This window comes from Eulemur rufifrons, chromosome 9 (assembly GCF_041146395.1).
Source record: "Eulemur rufifrons isolate Redbay chromosome 9, OSU_ERuf_1, whole genome shotgun sequence".
In the NCBI taxonomy this organism is placed as follows: domain Eukaryota; kingdom Metazoa; phylum Chordata; class Mammalia; order Primates; family Lemuridae; genus Eulemur; species Eulemur rufifrons.
In genome coordinates, this window is record NC_090991.1 from 1,059,379 (window position 1) to 1,079,850 (window position 20,472).

At 54.6% G+C, this 20,472-nt stretch overlaps 2 protein-coding genes across 5 annotated transcripts; one reads left to right on the forward strand and one right to left on the reverse strand.

The window, feature by feature from the left end:
- The first annotated feature begins 753 nt into the window (after nucleotides 1-753).
- MAPK7 (mitogen-activated protein kinase 7) lies at nucleotides 754-6,379 on the forward strand. Of its 4 annotated transcripts, none has more exons than XM_069481855.1 (7): nucleotides 754-869; nucleotides 1,704-1,940; nucleotides 2,955-3,120; nucleotides 3,768-4,846; nucleotides 4,938-5,593; nucleotides 5,951-6,084; nucleotides 6,216-6,379. In XM_069481855.1, exons 1-7 carry the CDS (start codon nucleotides 785-787, stop codon nucleotides 6,367-6,369), a joined length of 2,511 nt encoding a protein of 836 aa, XP_069337956.1. In that variant the 5' UTR covers nucleotides 754-784; the 3' UTR covers nucleotides 6,370-6,379. The 4 variants fall into 4 exon arrangements, with proteins under 4 accessions (XP_069337956.1, XP_069337958.1, XP_069337959.1 ...); XM_069481857.1 differs by having other exon boundaries at nucleotides 809-1,406; XM_069481858.1 differs by having other exon boundaries at nucleotides 809-1,318.
- A 1,204-nt stretch (nucleotides 6,380-7,583) lies between these two features.
- On the reverse strand, nucleotides 7,584-9,888 carry MFAP4 (microfibril associated protein 4). Its single transcript, XM_069481860.1, has 6 exons — nucleotides 9,849-9,888; nucleotides 9,487-9,565; nucleotides 9,068-9,222; nucleotides 8,428-8,524; nucleotides 8,171-8,353; nucleotides 7,584-7,846 (listed from the first exon to the last, which is right to left on the reverse strand). Exons 1-6 carry the CDS (start codon nucleotides 9,852-9,854, stop codon nucleotides 7,599-7,601), a joined length of 768 nt encoding a protein of 255 aa, XP_069337961.1. The 5' UTR covers nucleotides 9,855-9,888; the 3' UTR covers nucleotides 7,584-7,598.
- Nucleotides 9,889-20,472: the final 10,584 nt, after the last annotated feature.

Here is a 20,472-nt window from a genome sequence, read left to right on the forward strand (position 1 = left end):
GCTTACCAAAATTCACTTCTGGTCTGGATCCAACCTTGCACCATTAGTTTGCAACCTAAGGAATAAACGGTCAATCTAGCACTCAGGCTCTATTGGGGTCCATCCTGAACTCCCGCTCTTCCACTAACAGGTCATTACTCCAGGCTACGGAAGAACCTGTGTCCCTCCGCTTCTCAGCCTCCACACTTCTGCCCAGCTGCAGCGCCCTTCTTTCTCATCTTCATTCGTAGAAACCCCAGCCATCTTTGGGCTCCCAGCCCCCAAACCACTTCTTCCTTGCAGCCCTACCTCGAGCTCCCCGCTGAAAACCTTTCCTCCCAGCTCAGTGCCCACCATGGCCACCTTTGCCTCCTCGGCACTGAGCGTCAGAGGGACGGTGCTCGACAACTATTTGTTACAAGAAGGAACGAATGAACGCGCTACCGAGCTCTGGGGTGGGTCGGGGCACCTGGGTTCAGTGAGGGCTCTGCCGACCCGCCGGCTCCGCCGAGAGGCCGAGGCTGGGCGGCTCAGCCCGCTGCCGTCCTTAACTTCACCGCGGTGCAAAGCGCGAGAGCCGCCGGACAGAGAAACGTGCGCACAAAACACGCCAGGAGGCCAGGAAGCCGCGAACTGAGGTCCAAGGTGGACGGAAGCTGTGCGGAGAGCACGGTCTACCGGAAGTTAGTGGCGGCTTTAGGGGGGACGCTCTAGAATTCCGGAGGACCGGAATCTCTGTGATTGGGCATGACAGGTTACACGCTACCGGAGACGGTGCGTTCCCAGAACTCCCGGGATCGAGAAAATGGGGGTCACAATTCCCTGGGCGGTGAGAACTGATAAGGGAAGACGGGCCCGAAGGAGGGGGATTTCGGGAGCCGGTCGCCAAGGTAACAGGCGCAGGCATCTGACCCCTTCCGAGTGCCTGGCTATTCCCCCGGCTCGCCGGACAAGCTGCGATTGACCCGAGGAAGTCCTGCCCAAGGATGGGACCCGCGCGCGCGTACGTGCAGGGGCGTTGCCTTCCGTTCGCTCGCGCCCGCGGCTGCCAGCGCGCATGCGTCGGGAGAGGGCGCCGGGCGGGGAGCACACCCCTGCTAAGTGCCCGGCACCCTTTGGGCGGCTCCCGCCGGAGAGCTGGACAGCGGCGCGCGTGAGGCGTGGCTTCCTCAGCTGGTGGGCTCGGATTGGGCACAGCAGGTAGAAGGGGTGGGAACCTACGCAGAGGTAGCTCAGCGATTGGCCAGAGGCTGGAGGGAGCGTGGTCTTGGGAGGCGGGGCGGCGGGGACGGGCAGGGCAGCGCCGGACGCTGAGGAGGTGGCGGCGGCTCTCGATCGAGTAAGCGAGCGACCCTTGCAGACCCCCTCCGCTGGGGACTGGAGGCCGGCGAGTCCCGGGACCTCCAAACCCTTGAGGAGGCGTGGGGGTGAGGCGCCATTCGGTGAGTGTGGCCCCGGGAAACCCAAGTGCCCCGCCCCTCCCTTTCTTCCTGCACCGCGCCCGCCGCCCCTCCCCCACCTCGACCCCTACCTGGGCTCCCGGTCCCGCTGCGGCTCCCGGTGTGGCACGTCCGCTTCGTGCCCGCCTCCCTTCTCCGCCCCCACCGGGCCTCCGTCAGTTTAGGGAACTTGGAAACTCCCTGGTCCTGCTCCCCAGCCCAAAGAGGGGACACTGAGGCCCACGGGGGGCGGGCGGGCCCCTCCTCATCGGCGTCTCCGCACAGACAGCATGGCCGAGCCCCTGAAGGAGGAAGACGGCGAGGACGGCGCTGGGGAGCCCCCCGGGCCGGTGAAGACAGAAGCCGCCCACCCCGCTGCTTCCGTAGCGGCCAAGAACCTGGCCCTGCTCAAAGCCCGCTCCTTCGACGTGACCTTTGACGTGGGTGACGAGTACGAGATCATCGAGACCATCGGCAACGGGGCATACGGGGTGGTGTCCTCCGCTCGCCGCCGCCTCACCGGTGAGCTTCCCGCATCGTCGGCGCCTCTCCTGGCTCCCAGGGGGCGCGGGAACCTGGTCTCGGCAGCCGGGAAGTGGGGGTGTGACCCGGGAAGTGGGGGTGTGAACCGAGAAGTGGGGGTGTGACCCGGGAAGTGGGGGTGTGAACCGGGAAATTGGAGGTGTGAGCCGGGAAGTGGGGGTGTGACCCGGGAAGTGAGGGTGTGAACCGGGAAGTAGGGGTGTGATCCGGGAAGTGGGGGGTGTGACCCGGGAAGTGGGGGTGTGAACCGGGAAGTGGGGGTGTGCACCTGGAAGTGGGGGTGTGACCCGGGAAGTGGGGGTGTGCACCGGGGAAGTGGGGGTGTGACCCGGGAAGTTGAGGGTGTGACCCGGGAAGTGGGGCTGTGAACCGGAAAGTGGGGGTGTGAACCGGGAAGTGGGGGTGTGCACTGGGAAGTGGGGGTGTGAACCGGGAAGTGGGGATGTGACCCACTGGGTTCCACAGACACCGGCCAGGTGCCCTCTGCATGCCGGGCTCCGTGGTAGGCGCAGTTCTCGAGGCTCTGGCCTGGCGGTTTGGCCACCCCACCTGCCGACTTCCTCCTTAGAAAAATGGTAGTCCTAGTTACACCAGAATGAGGAGCCTGTCCTTGGTGTCTGAAAGAGAAACGTGCTCGGGAGCCAGAAACCAGCAGGAGGAAGACGTGGTGGGATGGGTGATGCCCACGGTGGAGAGAGAGCGGGGAGGTAGAATGAGCACGGGCGTTAGAGTCCGGACTCTGCTGCTAACCAGCTGCGCAGACTCCAGCCAGGTACTGAGCCAGCTATTAGTACCTGCCTCGTGGGGCGGTTGTGAAGGTAAAACCTGCTAATGTGTGTAAAGTGTTTAGCACAGGGCTTGGCACATAATAGGTGCCCCGAGTGTGGTAGCTCCTGTTGTTTGCATTCTAGAAGGAAGGTGTTGACAGGGGCTGGGGTGACTCTGCGGCCACTCCAAGGTGCCTTTGACATCTGCCTTTTCTCTGCTCCTCAGGCCAGCAGGTGGCCATCAAGAAGATCCCTAATGCTTTTGACGTGGTGACCAATGCCAAGCGGACCCTCAGGGAGCTGAAGATCCTCAAACACTTCAAGCATGACAACATCATTGCCATCAAGGACATCCTGAGACCCACCGTGCCCTATGGCGAATTCAAATCTGTGTAAGGAGTGGGATGGGAGAGGGAGGCAGAGCTGGGACATTTTCTGAAGACCAGGACCATGTGGCTGAAGTTCTGGAAGGCAACTGAATCTAATGTGAGGCAGGCTGGGAAAATTCCTACGATTCTAGGACCAGTGCTCCTTTAGGGTGTTGGCAGGGACAACTGTTACTCTTCAAGAAGAGTACAGATGATTTTACAGTTTTGTAGAATCTTAGTATATAGAGTGTCAAATGAGGGACATTCATGCTACCACTGCACCCTCCTACTTTGATAGCAGATGTCACTAATCGATCACAGAACACTGTCCAGACAGTGGACAAGCTTTTACAATTTTCATCATAGTCCTTCAAGTGTCCACTACCAAACAATGGAGATAGCCTCCAGATGAAACCTATTGGCCAGCCCTGGTGTAGTCCAACCCCATCTTTTACCTGATGGGGAAACTACGTCTGGAGGGAAAAACGATTTAACCAAGTTCATGGAAAAGTCATAGAGAATCTAGAACCTGGTGCTCTTCCTCCAAACCATGCTGTCAGCCCCTGCGGGGTCCTGGGTAAGGCCATTACCTGTCTTGAGCCGGGAGGGAGTGGTGAGGATGGAGTATGGTTGGGCCAGCCCACGCCTCTCTTCCCCACTGCCCCTTCCAGCTATGTGGTCCTGGACCTGATGGAGAGTGACCTGCACCAGATCATCCACTCCTCACAGCCACTCACGCTGGAGCACGTGCGCTATTTCCTGTACCAGTTGCTGCGGGGTCTTAAGTACATGCACTCAGCTCAGGTCATCCACCGTGACCTCAAGCCCTCCAACCTATTGGTGAATGAGAACTGCGAGCTCAAGATTGGTGACTTTGGTATGGCCCGTGGCCTGTGTACCTCGCCTGCCGAGCACCAGTACTTCATGACCGAGTATGTGGCCACACGCTGGTACCGTGCCCCTGAGCTCATGCTTTCCCTTCATGAGTACACACAGGCTATCGACCTCTGGTCTGTGGGCTGCATCTTTGGTGAGATGCTGGCCCGGCGCCAGCTCTTCCCAGGCAAAAACTATGTGCACCAACTGCAGCTTATCATGATGGTGCTGGGTACCCCGTCGCCGGCTGTGATTCAGGCCGTCGGGGCTGAGAGAGTGCGGGCCTACATCCAGAGCTTGCCGCCACGCCAGCCTGTGCCCTGGGAGACAGTGTACCCAGATGCTGACCACCAGGCCCTCTCACTGCTGGGCCGCATGCTGCGTTTCGAGCCCAGCGCCCGCATCTCAGCAGCTGCTGCCCTCCGCCACCCCTTCCTGGCCAAGTACCACGATCCTGATGATGAACCTGACTGTGCCCCGCCCTTTGACTTTGCCTTTGACCGGGAAGCCCTCACCCGGGAGCGCATTAAGGAGGCCATCGTGGCCGAGATTGAAGACTTCCATGCAAGGCGCGAGGGCATCCGCCAACAGATCCGCTTCCAGCCTTCCCTGCAGCCTGTGGCTAGTGAGCCTAGCTGTCCCGATGTTGAGATGCCCAGTCCCTGGGCTCCCAGTGGGGACTGTGCCATGGAGTCACCCCCACCAGCCCCACCGCCATGCCCTGGCCCTGCACCTGACACCATTGATCTGACCCTGCAGCCACCCCCACCAGCCAGTGAGCCCGCCCCACCAAAGAGAGAGGGCGCCATCTCAGACAACACCAAGGCAGCCCTCAAAGCGGCCCTGCTCAAGTCCTTGAGAAGCCGGCTGAGAGGTGCCTTGTGGACACGTAGGGTGGGCACAGAGGGGACTTGGACTTGGACAAGGCTGTAGGCTTTTAACTTCCCCGCCCAACTTCCCTGCAGATGGCCCCAGTGCACCCCTGGAGGCTCCTGAGCCTCGAAAGCCTGTGACAGCCCAGGAGCGCCAGCGGGAGCGGGAGGAGAAGCGTCGGCGTCGGCAAGAGCGAGCCAAGGAGCGGGAGAAGCGGCGGCAGGAGCGGGAGCGCAAGGAGCGGGGGGCCGGGGCCTCTGGGGGTCCCTCCACCGATCCCCTGGCCGGACTGGTGCTTAGTGACAATGACCGCAGCCTGCTGGAGCGCTGGACTCGCATGGCCCAGCCCCCTGCCCCTGCCCCTGCCCCAACACCACCCCCAGCCCAGCCCACCAGTCCTCCACCTGGCCCCGTAGCCCAGCCCACTGGCCCCCCACCGCACCCTGCAGACTCCATCTCTGGCCCTGCACCCCAGCCTGCCTGCCCACCCCCTGGCCCCGCATCCCGTGCCACTGGCCCTCCAGGGCCCATCTCTGTCCCTGCTCCACTCCAGACTGCCATCTCCACCAGCCTCCTGGCCCCCCAGCCACTTGTGCCACCCCCTGGGTTGCCCGACCCCAGCACCTCAGGAGTCCTGCCTTACTTTCCATCTGGCCCACCGCCTCCAGACCCTGGGGGCGCCCCTCAGCCTTCCACATCGGAGTCACCTGACGTCAACCTGGTAACTCAGCAGCTGTCCAAGTCACAGGTGAGAGAGAGGCCCAGGCAGGAGGGACACTTGGATCTGGACCCAAGGAAAACAGGTTCGGGAAGTTGTTCTTCCTGAAAACTGAGCAGCAGATGGAGCTTCATCTCTCCGAACTTGTCCCCTTGCTCCTAGGAGCACAATGCCGATGAGAAGGTCGTTGGGAGGCAAATTAAGACACTGCCTGGAAAGTGTCTGGCCTGGAGACGGGGTCCAGCGGGCCCTCAGTGCGTGCTGAGACTGGTGTTAGCACTTGTGGGAATCCAGGCAGAGTGGTCAGCAGCACTGGGACAGGGTGCCCTGCAGACCGCACTCTGTCCTTGCTGGTGCCTGCATTGTAACCTGCTATTATCCCCACAGGTGGAGGACCCCCTGCCCCCTGTGTTCTCAGGCACGCCAAAGGGCAGTGGGGCTGGCTATGGTGTTGGCTTTGACCTGGAGGAATTCTTAAATCAGTCTTTTGACATGGGCGTGGCTGATGGGCCACAGGATGGGTAAGGTGGCTGGCCCAAGCTCCTGGGGGGGCTATGGGCAGGGGTTCCTGGTGCAGGAGGGCACCTGTGGGGTGGGTGAGGGTATGGCCTAGGCTAATAGTGCCCCCTTCCCCTCTCCCCTTTTCCTGCAGCCAGGCGGACTCGGCCTCACTCTCAGCCTCCCTGCTTGCTGACTGGCTCGAGGGCCATGGCATGAACCCTGCCGACATTGAATCCCTGCAGCGTGAGATCCAGATGGACTCTCCCATGCTGCTGGCTGACCTGCCTGACCTCCAGGAGCCCTGAGGCCCACGGCCTGTGCCTTGCTGCCAGGGCGGAGCCAGCTCCAGCGCCCATGGGAGCATTCCTGGGGACTGTAGCCCTGGGCCCGGCGGGTGAGGCTCAGCTTGGATGATTCTGCAGGTTCATCTCAGACCCACCCTTCAGCCTTAAGCAGCCACCTGAGCCACCACAGAGCCATGACAGGATTGGGAGACCCAGACTCCCTCTGGACGATCCTTTTCAGTATTGTATTTTTATTTTTATTATTATTATTATAATGTTATTACAGTCTTCTTGTCATCAAAATGAGGCCTGTGAAATACAAGGTTCCCTTCAGTGCCTGACTCTGGGTGTAATTGGAGTTGGGGGTAGAATGCCATCAGTAGGGAAGCAAGGAGACCACATTTGGGAGCCAAGCAAATACGTTTGTGTGCACGAGGCCAAAGCACTCAGTTCCTGAAGGTTTATTGAGACCTCCACTCCCTACCCACTCCCAGCCCCACAGAGATTGTCCTCTGCCCCTTCATGTGGCCAAACCTCAGCCCCCAGAGCGTTCCGGGGACCTGGTATGCACGCCTGCCTACCTTGGCCCTGGCTGTTCCAGAGTGATGTGCCGTAGCGGTAGTAAATGCCCTCTGGCATTGGGCTTCGGGGGGCTGCGATGGCCAGGCAGGGGAGCTGAGTATGGTAGTGCGGTGGGGCTGGGGGTCCGTGGCACTCACCACAGGGGAGTAGGTTGGTGGGAGGGAGGCCGAGAGTGGACTGTAGTCTGAGAACAGCCAGAGGGTGTCCTCGGTGCTGGTGTGGCCTGGCATGCACTGCGGGCGCTGGTCAGACAGTGCCACTCAGCCTAGCAACGCTAGGGTGGCCCCAGAGGAGGGTCCACAGTAAGGAAGCTGGGCAAGGTGGAACACAAGAGCCTGCATCTGGCGGGGGAGGCTCCTGGCTCTCAGCTGTTGGGACAGGGCGGAGACAACTCAGTCTCATGGAGCCCAGCCAGGGACAGCTCAGAAAAGGCCTGGGGAGCTGCTAGCAGCGTAGCCTCAGGTGCAGGGAGCAGGGCCTGGCATACAGGTGGACATGTGTGATGGGGTCGGCCGTGGCTGAGCCACGAGGCCCCCTGTGAGAAGCTGGTGACCAGGGAGCAGCAGAAACAACCTGTCAGGGGCCCTGCGGTGGGGGGTGGCACAGAGGGAGCGCTCATGGAGACCTGGGGTGGCCAGGGAGGAGGAGGGCCTGATGGGGCCAGCCCCTCAGGCCCGGCGGATTTTCATCTCCGTGCGCTTGAGGGAGTAGTAGAAGCCCTTCCACTGGGCCCAGTTGATGCCATTGGCATAGGAGAGGTGGGAGCCACCAAGGTAGAAGCCGTTGAGGTTGGCAAAGTGGCAGCTACGGAACCAGAAGGCTCCGGAGGAGAGGGCTGCGCAGTTCTGCACAAAGAGGTCTTGGTCTCGGTCGAAGGTGGAGAACTTCTGGCCGCTGTGATAGGACAGGGAGTCACCTGGCAGAGAAGAGGAGGGATGGGGCTGCTGAGGCAGGGAGCTGAGCCTGAGCTGGCAGGGAGAGGGTGACAATGACGAGTGACCCTGTGAGGGACATCACGTGGCAGCCTGGTGGGATGGGGCACCCTCCCTGAGCCAGATGTTGGGTAGATGTGCTTCTGCAGTGAAGAGAAACAGCTGCTCCTTCACAGGGTGGCCTAGAGCAGGGCCAGGGCGGCTGCTCCGCGGGGCTGAGGCCCAGGCCGATTTGAGCTGCTTTGGAGCAGGCCCAGGAGGGTTGAAGGAAGGGCCTGAAGGTGGGAAAGGGCTGCCTGGAGGGATACCTGCCCCGCCGTCCTCAAAGCCTGCCACGTAGAGGGTGTAGCCGTCCTCCTCTGCACTGACCGCGTTGGGGGAGATGGAGAAGTCGGCGTACTTGGCATAGGCCGTGTTGTTCTCGAAGTCCTCTAGGTCCACTCGCAGCTCATACTTCTGCTTCAGAGTCAGGAGGTGCATGTTCTGCAGCCCTGGGGAGGATGGGGAGCTGGTCAGGAAGGACCTGGCCCTGGGGCACCCCTCAGCCCACCTGGCCCCGCCTTACCCAGCCAGTACTCCCCATCAGCACGGCCAAAGCCCAGCTTGTAGTCGTTCCAGCCCCGGAAGAAACTCACTGAGCCGTTGAATCTCTTCTGGAAAACCTAGAGCAGAGAGGACAGGACTGGGCAACCAGGAGTCCAGCGGGCGAGGGTCTCGCCCTGCCCTGCCCAGCTCAGGCATGGGCCCTGTGATGCTGTGGCCAGTTTGTTAAAGGACTGAGTGGGGGGAGGGGGTTGCTAAAACAAGGTGCCCGTTGGCACCAGGACCCCATTGCGCAGCTGCACGGTGCCAGCACCCACAGGGGCTCTTCTCACAGTCCCATTTAGAGGCAGGAAAGGAAACAGGTCAAGAGGGAGCAGTCTGGAGTTCACGTGCCTGTCTGTGTGACTTGGGGCAAGTTACTTCACTACTCTGGGCTTCACTTCCTTGACCAGAAAAGTCCCTACTTCCCAGGATTATTGTGAGGGTTACATGCATCAACCTCCCTCGGGCACTTGGAATTAAGTGTAGGGAGCAGCTTAGAAACTGCTGTGGGTATAATTATCCCCATTTAAAAAATGAGTAAACTGAGCTGACAGGTGAAGCCCAGGGTTGCACAGCTGGGACTATAACCGGGCCTGGCTTCTGTCCCCTCATCCACTCACCGTCCACTTCCCGCCCTCGGTGGTCATGTCACAGAAGACGGGCACGGGCACGCTGGGGCCCGAGGGGTAGATGAGGTACACGCCGTCCTCCTGGTAGCCCTGGGCGTAGATGTCATCACAGTCCAGAGGCTGCTGAAGGCAAGACCTCTCCAGAGCTGGGGCGGGGTGTGGGGACAGTGAGGGGAGAGGGGCCAAGGCATCACCCACACCTCAGCACCCCATGGTTTGCCTCGGTCCCTGCAGGGGGACTCTGTCACAAGAAATAGTGCGATTTCTTCGTGGGGGGATGCGCGAAGCTCATGTCATCCGCTTGCCCCATTTGGTAAAGGAGGAAACCAAGTCCTGCGGAGCCAGGCTCAGCCCCGGACTCTCAGAGCAGCCTGCTGGCCGGGCTGCATCTGTGAGTGGGGGCTGCTTACCGTCTCCCCGGATCCCGGAGACTTGCGGGGCACAGGGGGGAGTGCAGAGAAGCAGCAGCAGCGGCAGGGACAGGAGGGCCTGGTGGCAGAAGGCAGGCTCAGCGCAGCCCAGAGACCCCGTTCTCTCCGCACTTGCCGGCACCGCACACGCACAGACCGCCCCTGCCTGGAGCCCTCTCATGCCCGTCAGTCCGTCTTTGGCCTCCCCAGTAACCCCACTCTAGGACGGGCGCAACACTCTTAGAGTTCAGGGTTTCAGGAGAACCCCCTGCCTTCACAGGCCCCTCTCTGGCAAGGGGCCTCTCTCCACCGAGCAGGCCCAGCCCCCAGTGCTAGGAGCCCCCCCACCCTGGGCCCGGTACCTTCATGCTGTCAGTTCAGCTGAGAGCGGCTGGGTGTCTGCAGCCCCAGACTGCAACCGCCAGAGTTATGTGCTGGGCTCCGGCCAGCCGCCCCGGCCCCGCCCCCACCCCGTGGCTGCAGAACCCCCCTCTCCACTCCCCAGACAACAGCATCAGCTTACACTATCAGGGGGCAGGGAGGTGGGGCCAGGGCCAGGGGACCACCTGTGTCTCATTAGGCCTGTTGGGCAAAGCACTGCAGATGTTAACTCCCTGCTGGCTCCGCCTGCTCCCTGGATCCCGTCCGCCGCTGCCCCCGCTGGACCGGTGGGCCCCCTGGCACCCCAGCCCACCCCCTGCTTCCCGACGGGCCCTCAGCAGATGTCTGTTTATTCTCTCTCCCTCCTTCCCTGGCCTGTGTTTCATCAGCCATCGAAGGGGAGGGGGGTGTAGGTGTGCCTGGGTTCTGCGGAGGGGAGGCCCACTCTGGGGGAGCAGAAGGCTGGGGGGCAGCCTCAGAGCTCCTGATGTGGAAGCCTGGCTGGGGCTGGTGGGGGGACGGGGCGGCAGGGGCCAGGCAGTCTCCTGGCAGGCCTGGGACATTTCTGAGCCATGAGCACAAGGCTGCTGGCGTCCAACTGCTCTGTCTGCCCCAGCTCAAGCCAGGGCCCCCCTTCCCTGCTCCTCTTGCTCTGGCCACCTCAGGCCCCCTCCTTCTCCCCTCCCACAGCTCCCTGGCCCCTCCGCCTGGCTCGCACACACTGGGTATGGGGCCTCCTTTGTGTTTTCTCACTCCACCCTTCTCTCCTCTTCCAGACCTCTCACTTTGGCCCCCAGCCCCCTCAGACTCTCCCTGTCTGAATCTCCCAGCTTCTGGTCTCTCTCCGTCTGTCCTCGGCACACCACCAGAGGAGTCGTTCCTGATGGCCACTCTGATTATGTCACCCCCTGCTTAAGCCTCCCCTGGCTTCCTATTGCCTCAGAGCTGAGGCTGGATTTTTCACCTTGGATGTGAAAGGAATTTCAAGTTTGGCTCCAGCCTACCTTGAGGACCATGTCCCTTAAGGCCGTGACTCATCAACTAGTCTAGCCACTCCAGACTACCCGCTGTGGGTCCCCATGCCTTTGCTGCACTGTTCCATGTGGCGTGCCCCCAGTCCCCACCCCGTCTTTTCTTCTTGGCTGTGAGTACCAGTGGGCGGGGCCCACGTCTCAGCCGTGTGAGTTCAGCACCCATCCCAGGGCCCGGCGCAGAGGAGGCCTGATGTGCACACTCACTCACGGAACAAATGTCTTCGGAGCCCCGACTGTGCTGTAGTTTACGCAGGCCACCGGGGATACAGTATCTGCCCCAAAGGAGCGGCAGACACAGGCTTTGGACAGTGAATTGCAAATGTAATGTATGCTATGAAAGGACATTTGTTGAATGGATGAACAAATGAAATATTCAGAGGCAAAGGGAGAAGGCAGCTTTGCTCCCGGCTCTCCACTCCTGAGTCAATTGGTAAGCCCCTTGGAAGAGCCCCAGCCAGCCTCCTTGGCTTTGCTCTGTGATTGCTGGTTAAGAGTTGCCTCTGTTCGTAGTTGGGTCTTGTCCTGGGGGGTTCTGGAGCCACCTGTTAGCTGGGTGACCTTGGACAAGTTACCTAGCCCCTCTGTACCTCAATTTCCTCCTCTGTAAAATGAGGATAGCAACAGAATCTACTTCATAGGATTAAGTAATACATACCAAGTGCCTGGAACAGTGCCCACAATTAGTAATATTTGGTTCATCATCATAAACATCCTGATTGTTCTCATGTGAATGCGTTGTCTTCAACACGATTTTTATCCTTGTCTGTGGACGAGACAGTTGGCTGCCCCTCGATGTTCATTCTGCCTTAGTCCTGAGAGGTAAGATCCTAATTTTTATCTGAGTTTGTTGTCCAGCCTCCTTGTAGCTAGGTGAGGTCACACATCAGAATTTTGCAGTAAGATGCCCACAGATGAGTCGTAAAGGTGGGCAGCTCGTCCTCCTTCATCCTGCCCTCTGTGCTGCTGGATGTGATGGCTGGAGCTCCAGCCCCCACCTGGGACAGCGGGGATGAGGCCTTATCGGGACGGCAGAGGAGGAGCTGGCACGCTCCCTCATGACTGTTGAGTGGGTCGAAGGCCACCCTGGCCTGCCCTTCTCTGGACCCCTTTGATGTGGACGAAAAAGAAACTTGTATGTAGTTTAAGCCTCTGGTGTTTTTTTCTGTTACACACAGCTGACTCTAATCCTAATCTCTTCTTTCAGCAGATGTCAGCTAATTTTAGCACAAAGCTACAAAAAGGAAAATAATGAAAATTCAGTCATCAAAACAAATAATAAAATGTGTCCAAAGTGAAGTATTGAAGACTTTTGGTGAATACAGCTAATGAACATAGGAACCAAAAAAAAAAAAAAAAGGGGGGGTGGAATCAAGATATGAGGTATCAATCATATTTCGCCAACTAGTTTTTATAAAAATTTTTTCATGGTAATGTGTGCAGGGGCAGCAAAGCAGGCACCCCGTTCTCTGGATGTGGTCGGAGAGTCCCGCTTTGGGGAAGGAAATATGTTAATACACACCAGGGGTCAGTAACCCTTTGAAGATACTGTCTGAAGGAAGTCCTCTGACGTACTGAAAAGGCTGCGTGGAGTTCGTGGCCATTATCTGTTGGCTGCCCAGGTGGGAAGCCTCGTTCCACGTTCGGGGGGTCCTTTCCTAACTCTAACGCGGGGTGCTCTCAATCTCGGGCTCTCGTGCAGTTTGGTTGAAGGCACCTGGCCTTGGTTCAGCAGATGAAATCCACTGCCCTGGCCTCGTTTCGGGAGAACATGATTTGAGAAGCAGGAGTGGGGAGAATCCGCTCTGGGGTGGTGGAGACCCCAGTGGTATCTGGGTCCTAGGGTCTCTGGCTGATGGGTGGTGGCTTTGCCCTCAGCGCTCCCTGTGATCAGTGCGCTCTGCCCATTATCGTTTTGAAAAAGCCGCCAGCTCATGTGCACGGAGATGTCTATGTCGGGATTCCGTCACTGCCAGCAGTAGACACTGGCTCTGGCTTTGCTGGAAGGCTGGCTCTGGAAACAGGTCTGCAGTGGTCGCCGCTGAGTAGGACAGTCTGTCAGGGAGATGCTGCTCAGTGGGCAGGCCTGTGGCTTTGTCTGTCTGCCAGGCTACAGGGCAGGGAAGCACCCATCCCGCTGGCCATGCCAGGTGGTCTTGCCCACCCCTTGGCCATCTTCCATTTGCCCCCACCTGTCCCCATCCCGCTTCTGTCCTGCTCTGGTGTCCGGGAGGCCAGCCGGTGAGGAGCCCAGCGGGATCCAGGGGAGGGAGGAGAGCGAAGGCAGGGTGTTCACTCCTGTCTTGTAAGGTCCCTGCGACTGGCCTTGCTCCTCAGCCAGAGGCCTAGGTCCCCTCAGATGTCCATCTCCTCACAGCCCCTGACTCAGTGTGGGCAACTGCTCCCTCCTCTGGCCCCTTCAGGTCTGGGGGTGGTGACAGCTCTGATATCAGCAGCCCAGAGATAAGCGACCATTTCCTGCTCACACCTCAGTAAATAGTCCTTATAGTAAGTGATACTCAAATTGTCTTAATTTGAGTGTTCTTGGATGGGACCCAGGCTGCTATGGGGAGAGAGGGGCCCCCATTACAGCATGGATGTTCCAATCCAGAAAATGAGTGTGAGAGTAGGAGGGGAAGTGGATGCAGGCACACAAAATACCCTCTTCAGTATTCATTGTCATTTATACCCTAAGGTGGCCAAACCCAGATGGCTGAGTAAATTCTGATGACGCCTGTGCTTCCTGGATGTCATTTTGGTAAGATGTTTGCTCCAGTTGGATGGCTCCTGTCCCTGGCTTAGGCCAGTGCTGGTTCTCTGCCTTGCCCGACCCTCTCCACCCTCCTCTGTGCCGGGGGCTGCCGTATATGGAAGGCAGCCCTGGGTCCCGTGGCCTTGGCTTCCAGGTGGGTTTGGGCACTGGAGGAGATGGGGGAGAGAGGCTTGGGTATTTCTCCCTGGCTCCTGTCCTGACAGGCACTGCAGTTTTGGTGACAGCAGTGCCACCTCGCACCCCCAGCCCCAACCCCACCCCCCTTGCAGCTCCTGCCTATAGCTCCTGCTGTAGCCTCCTTCATGGCTCCAGCAACCGTTTCCTCCCCTCCCCCGCAGCCTGGGCTGGAAATGGCTCTCACCTTTGCGAGTCCCTGGGTGCCTCATTATCCCATGTTGGTGTCTTTTTTTTTTTTTTTTTTTTTTTTTTTTTTTTTTTTTTTTTGTTGAGACAGAGTCTCACTTTGTTGCCCAGGCTAGAGTGAGTGCCGTGGCGTCAGCTTAGCTCACAGCAACCTCAAACTCCTGGGCTTAAGCGATCCTACTGCCTCAGCCTCCCGAGTAGCTGGGACTACAGGCATGCGCCACTATGCCCGGCTAATTTTTTCTATATAGATTTTTAGGTGTCCATATAATGTCTTTCTATTTTTAGTAGAGACGGGGTCTCGCTCAGGCTGGTCTCGAACTCCTGACCTTGAGCAATCCACCCGCCTCGGCCTCCCAGAGTGCTAGGATTACAGGCGTGAGCCACCGCGCCCGGCCTCATGTTGGTGTCTTTAATGTTCATCCCCAAGTAAATGGTCCTTTCATTAAATTCTCTTACAAAAACCCAAACAGCTGAGTCCACCTTTTGTTTCCTGCCAGGACCCTGACTGGCACAACGTCTTCCTTGGTTTCCTTGAAAAGCCCAGCAGCCTGTGGAATGGAGCATTTTCTCCTGTCTTGGACAGCAGCTAAGGCTGAGACCCCTCTCTCTGCAGGGGCAGACACCTCCCAGTAGGTCTTGCTGGCGGGTGGCCAAGCTGCTCCTTTGGTTATTAGCTCACTTGTAGCCTGAGTGAGAGAAGGCTCCTGGGGAGGGGAGAGGGTGTGTCCTCCCAGACCAAGCAAGGGGGCTCCAGGAGAAATGGGGTTGTCTGCCAGGGCGAGAGAATTTGGCTGACCTGCCACAACCCAGGGGCCCCTTCGCAGAAAACGCCACTGCAGCAAAGCGAAAGCAACTATCTGGAAGGTTGGGGCTGCCCTCGGTGGAAGGAGGGGAGAGGGGCAGGGCCTGCAACTTCATCCATTGGCAGGACAAGGATGTGGTGTCCCTTGGGGCCGAGTGGGTGCTGTGGAATATGAGGTCAGATTGGATTCAGGCCCATCCTTGTCACCTCATTTTACCTTAATTACCTCTTTAAAGGCGCTGTCTCCAAAGACAGTTGCATTCCGAGGTACCAGGGGTTGGGGCTTCAGCATGAATTTTGAGGGCACAGGGCCCTAACAAGCACCACAGCGCTCTTTAACGCCTGCCCTGCGTAGGCAACAGTGAATCTTCAGCCCTCCCGGAGCTAGAGAGGAAAAACAGATAAAAGAGAAGCAGAGTGAAATGATGGCAAGTACTGTGCAAAATAAAGCAGGGAAGGTGGGAGTGGGGGCTGCAGTGTGGCGCGGGCACCGGGACAGCGCCGTGGGGTTGACAGCCAACGCCGGATCCAGGGCCAGACGCAGAGCTTTTTGGTGGGGAACACACTTTCTCACAGCCTGTATTTTCTTTCTCTAAAGTGAGGGGAGTTAGGAGCAGTTTGGTGTCTCTCCCCACTTTATAGTCCGGGGCACTACCCGCGGATGGAGTTCAGCCGTGGCTGGGAGAAGAGGCAGGTCAGAGATGGGGCAGTGTTGAATGCCCGGCTAAAATCGTCTGAACTTTTCTTTATAATCTTTTTTTAAAACTTTTTTTGTATCTCCTGACTTGATTTTTTATTTTTTCTTGTCTTTTCTCTGACATTTCCCATCACTTTGTTTTATAATAAATTCTGATTTCTAGAGCACATCCTTAATGGCCAACAATTCTATTGACTTGAAAAATTAGCTATTGTGTTATTTTTATTTTCCATTTGTTCCTTTTTTAAGGGTTTATTGGAGTATAATTTATATATCATAAAATCCACCCATTGTAAGTGTATAGTTCAACAATTGCTCCTTTTAAAAAAATAGGCTTTATTTTTAGAGCAGTTTTAGGTTTACAGCAAAATTGAATAGAAGGTAAAGAGTTTCCATATACTTCCTTACCCGCAAGCCTCCGCCTTATCAACACCCTCCCCTGCTCCCCCCATGCTACAACTGGTGAACCTACATCAGCACATCATCATCACCCAGCATCCATGGTTTACATTAAGGTTCATTCTTGGTGTTGTGCATTCTAGAGTGTTGACAGATGTGTAATGACATGTATCTCTGTACACTGTTAGTATCATACAGAGTAGCTTCACTGCCCTAAAAATCCTCTGTGCTGTACCTATTCATTCCTTCCTCCCCTCAACCCCCTGGGAACCACTGAGATTTTTAGTCTCCATAATTTTGTCCTTTCCAGAATGTCATTTATTTGAAATCATACAGTATGTAACCTTTTCCAGATTTGCTTCTTTCACTCAGCAATGTGTGTTTAGGGTTCCTTCATGCCTTTTCATGGCTGGATAGCTCATTTCTTTTTAGTGCTGAATAATATTCAATTGTCTGGATATAACACAGTTTATGTATCCATTCACCTACTAGAGGACATCTTGGCTGCTTTGATGTTTTGGCAATTATGAACAAAGGTGCTATAAACATCTGTGTGCAGGTTTTTGCATGGACATTTATTTTTAGCTCATTTGGATAAACACCAAGTAGCATGATTATTGGATCATTTGGTAAGAGTACGCTTAGTTTTATAAAAAACTGCCAAACTGTCTTCCTCAGTGGCTATATGATTTTGCATTTCTGCCAGCAATGAATGATCGTTGCTCCGCATCCTTGCCAGCATTCCGTATTGTCATTATTTTTTATTTTAGCCATTCTCATATGTATGTAATATCTCATGATTTTAATTTGAATTCTGCAATGGCTGACAATGTTGAATATCTTTTCCTGTGCTTGTTTGCCATCTGTATATCTTCTTCAGTGAAATGTCTGCTCATGTCTTTTGCTCATGTTCTAATTGGACTGTTTGCTTTTTTATTGCTGGAGTTTTGAGAAACCTTTATATGTTCTAAATACTAGTTCTAAATACTAGTCCTTTGTCAGCTATGTGGTTTGCAAATATTTCTTCTCACTCTGTGGCTTGTCTTTTCATCCTCTTAACAGGGTCAGTTTTTCATAGAGCACACGTTTCAAATTTTAAGTCTAATTTATCAAATTTTCTTCTATAGATTGTGCTTTTGGTGTCATGTCTAGCACCTTTTCGCCTAGCCCTAGGTCCCAAAGATTTTCTTCTATATTTTTCCTAAAAGTTTTATAGTTTTGCATTTTCCATTTAGGTTGGTAATAATCCATTTTAATATTTGTAGAAAGTGTGAGTCTTAAGTCAAGGTTCTTTCCTTTTTTATCTTCTTGTGGATTCCTTGGGATTTTTAATGTAGATAATTACATCATCTACAAATAGGGACAGGTTTGCTCCACCCTTTGCTATTTTTATGCCTTTTCTTTTCTTTTCTCTTCTTGCCTTGTTGCACTGGCTAGAACTTGTAACCCTATGTTGAATAAGAGTTGCTAAGAGTAGGTGTCCTTGCCTAGTTCCAGTCTTCGAGGGAAAGCATCCAGTCTTTCAACATCAGGTAGAATGCTACCTATAGGTTTCTTAGATGTTCTTTGTCAAGTTGAGGAATTTTCCCTGTATTCCTATTTTTTCTGATAATTTTTTATCATTAATGGAGTGTTGAATTTTGTCAAATGATTTTTCTGCACCAATTGGTAAAATCATATGGTTTTTCCTTGTTAGCCTATTCATTTGGTGGATTGATTTTCAAATATTGAACCACCTTTTTATCCCTGAATGAAGGTGACTAAATTCCACTTGGTCATGGTGTATAATTCTTTTTATATATTGTGATTTTTCTTTGCTAATGTTTTGTTAAGGATTTTTGCGTCTATTCATGAGGGATATTGGTCTAGATATTTGTTTTTTTAGTACTATCTGGTTTTGGTACAAGATAAAACTGGCTTCATAATGAACTAAGAAGTATTTCTTCTTCCTTCTATTTTCTGGAAGATATATAGAATTGGTGTTAATTCTTCTTTAAAAGTTTGGTAGAATTTTCCAGGGAAACCACGTGGGCTTGGAAAAAAAATTTTTTTCTGAAAAATATTGTGACAAATCTTTTTGGCCTCCATGGTTTTTGAGGAAAAATTTGTTGTCATTTGAATTGTATTCCCCCTCTAGATAAGGTGTTGTTTTTTTCTAACTTCTTTAAATATTTTTTTATTTGCCTTTAGTTTTCAAAAGTTTAATTATGATGTGTTTACCCATGATTTTTTTTGACTTTATCCTGTTTGGGATTTGTTCACCTTTTTGAATGTCTAGGTTTATGTCTCTTATCAAATTTAGGAAGTTTTCAGCCATTACCGATTTCAGTACTTCTTTTTGCCCTACCCTCCTCCTTCTTTCCTCTCAGGACTCCAATGGCACAAACGTCAGATCTTTTCTTATGCAATAATTCCCCAGGTCCATGAGTCTCTTTTCATTTTTTTCCAGTCTTTTTTCTCTCTCTTGTCAAATTAGATAATTTCTATTGCTTTTTCTTTGAATTCACTGATTGTTCCCTCTGTTCCCCCACCCTGCCTCACCACCCAATCTGCTGTTGAGCTTATCCACTGAGCTTTTTATTTTGGTTATTGTATTTTTCAGTTCTAAAATTTCCATTTGGTTCTCCTGTATAGCTTCTAATTTTTTGCTGAGATGTTCTATGTTTTCATTTGTTTCAATTGTGTTTGCTGTTACTCTTTGAAGCATTTTGTCATGGCTGCTTTCAAATCTTTGTCAGATAATTCTGACACCTCTGTCATCTCAATGTTGGCATCCATCAATTGTCCTTTGTCATTCAGTTTGAAATCTTCCTGGTTTTTGGTATGATGAGTGCTTCTTTTTTTTTTTTTTTTTTTTTTTTTTTTTTGAGACAGAGTCTCACTCTGTTGCCCAGGCTAGAGTGAGTGCCATGGCGTCAGCCTAGCTCACAGCAACCTCAAACTCCTGAGCTCGAGCGATCCTCCTGTCTCAGCCTCCCGAGTAGCTGGGACTACAGGCATGCACCACCATGCCCGGCTAATTTTTTCTATATATATTTTTAGCTGTCCAAATAATTTCTTTCTATTTTTAGTAGAGATGGGGTCTCACTCTTGCTCAGGCTGGTCGCGAACTCCTGAGCTCAAACGATCCGCCCACCTCGGCCTCCCAGAGTGCTAGGATTACAGGCGTGAGCCACCGCGCCCGATGAGTGCTTCTTAATTGAAACCTGGACATTTTGTATTATATTATGGAATGCTGGGTCTTATTTAAACCTGTTTTAGCTGGCTTCCTCTGATATCCCTCTGACAGGGGGAGGGGTGGCATGGCCTCAGTACTGCAAGGTGAGGGTAGAAGTCCAAGTTCCTGTTCTGCTTCCGTTGACACTCAAGGAGGGTTCCCTGTTGCTGCTGGGCAGGGTGCAAGTTTTGGCTCCCAAAGTGTTCTCCACTAACGCTGTTGGGTGGGGGAGAGTGCTTGTTACCACTCGGATGCAAGTCCTGGCTCCCTGCTTGGCCCTCCCTGACACCATGCAGCCAGGGGCGTTGGGGCGAGGCAGGAGCCTAGTGAGGGGGAGGGCTGGGCTCTCTGCTCAGCCTTTGCGGCATGGGCGGGGCAGGGCTGCAGTCTTGCCTGTGGCGTTTGGCTGCAGTACAGTATTTATTGTCTAAGAGTTTTCTGTCTTGCTGGGCTGCCCTTTTCCTGGTCCTTTGGCTACAGAGAGCAGCTCTGTGGTGGTGGTGGTGGTTGTTGTTGTTGTTGTTCTGCCCATTGGTGTTTCCAGGTTGTTGGCTTCTCTAGTACCTGGTCTGGAATCATGAGACAAAAAGAACCCCAGGGGAGTTGCTGCTGTGTTCTTTCTCCGGTCCAGGTCCCTGGCCTGTCTGTCTTCGCTCCACCTTTCATAGTCTTCTCGTGTTTGTCTAATACGTGATGTCCAGGGTTTTCAGTCGTACTTAGCAGGAAGTACAGAAAAAAATAAGGCTACTCCGTATTCCTGAAAGTGGAAGTCCCTTAAAAAAATTACAGTTAAGTATAACTTACAGTGATGCGGACAAATCTTTACATACATGTGCGTCTGGGAAACACCACCCAGATTCCTAAAACCCCAGCAGCTCCCTCATCCTGGGAGTGATACACTTTTGTTTGCGTCTTTAAAAATCTGGCTGGCTTCCAGGTGGAGGATGGATTGGTGAAAGGCAGGGAAAGGGCCGGTGGCCTGAGGGTTCTCAGGTACCGTCCCGGTGGCCACTGTGGGCGGGGTGGGGTGGGGTGGCATGGCTCGGGCTCCGGGGATTGCTTCTGAGTCTGTTCAGGCCTCTTGGCTGACCACGTCCCTCCTCTTTGGCACTGGGTCATCCATCGGGGCCGAGCAGTCCAGGGCCATCTGATGTGGGTGGGGAACCCCTGCTCTTTCTGCCGTCAGACTCACTGTCGGGAAGCAGAAGCAAATTCCAGCCTTTGGATGCCCTCTTTCCTGACCTCTGAGGTCAGCTGTTAATTTCCTATTGCTTAACCTCACTCCACAGTGACTCTGCTTCATTTTGTCAACAAACATGC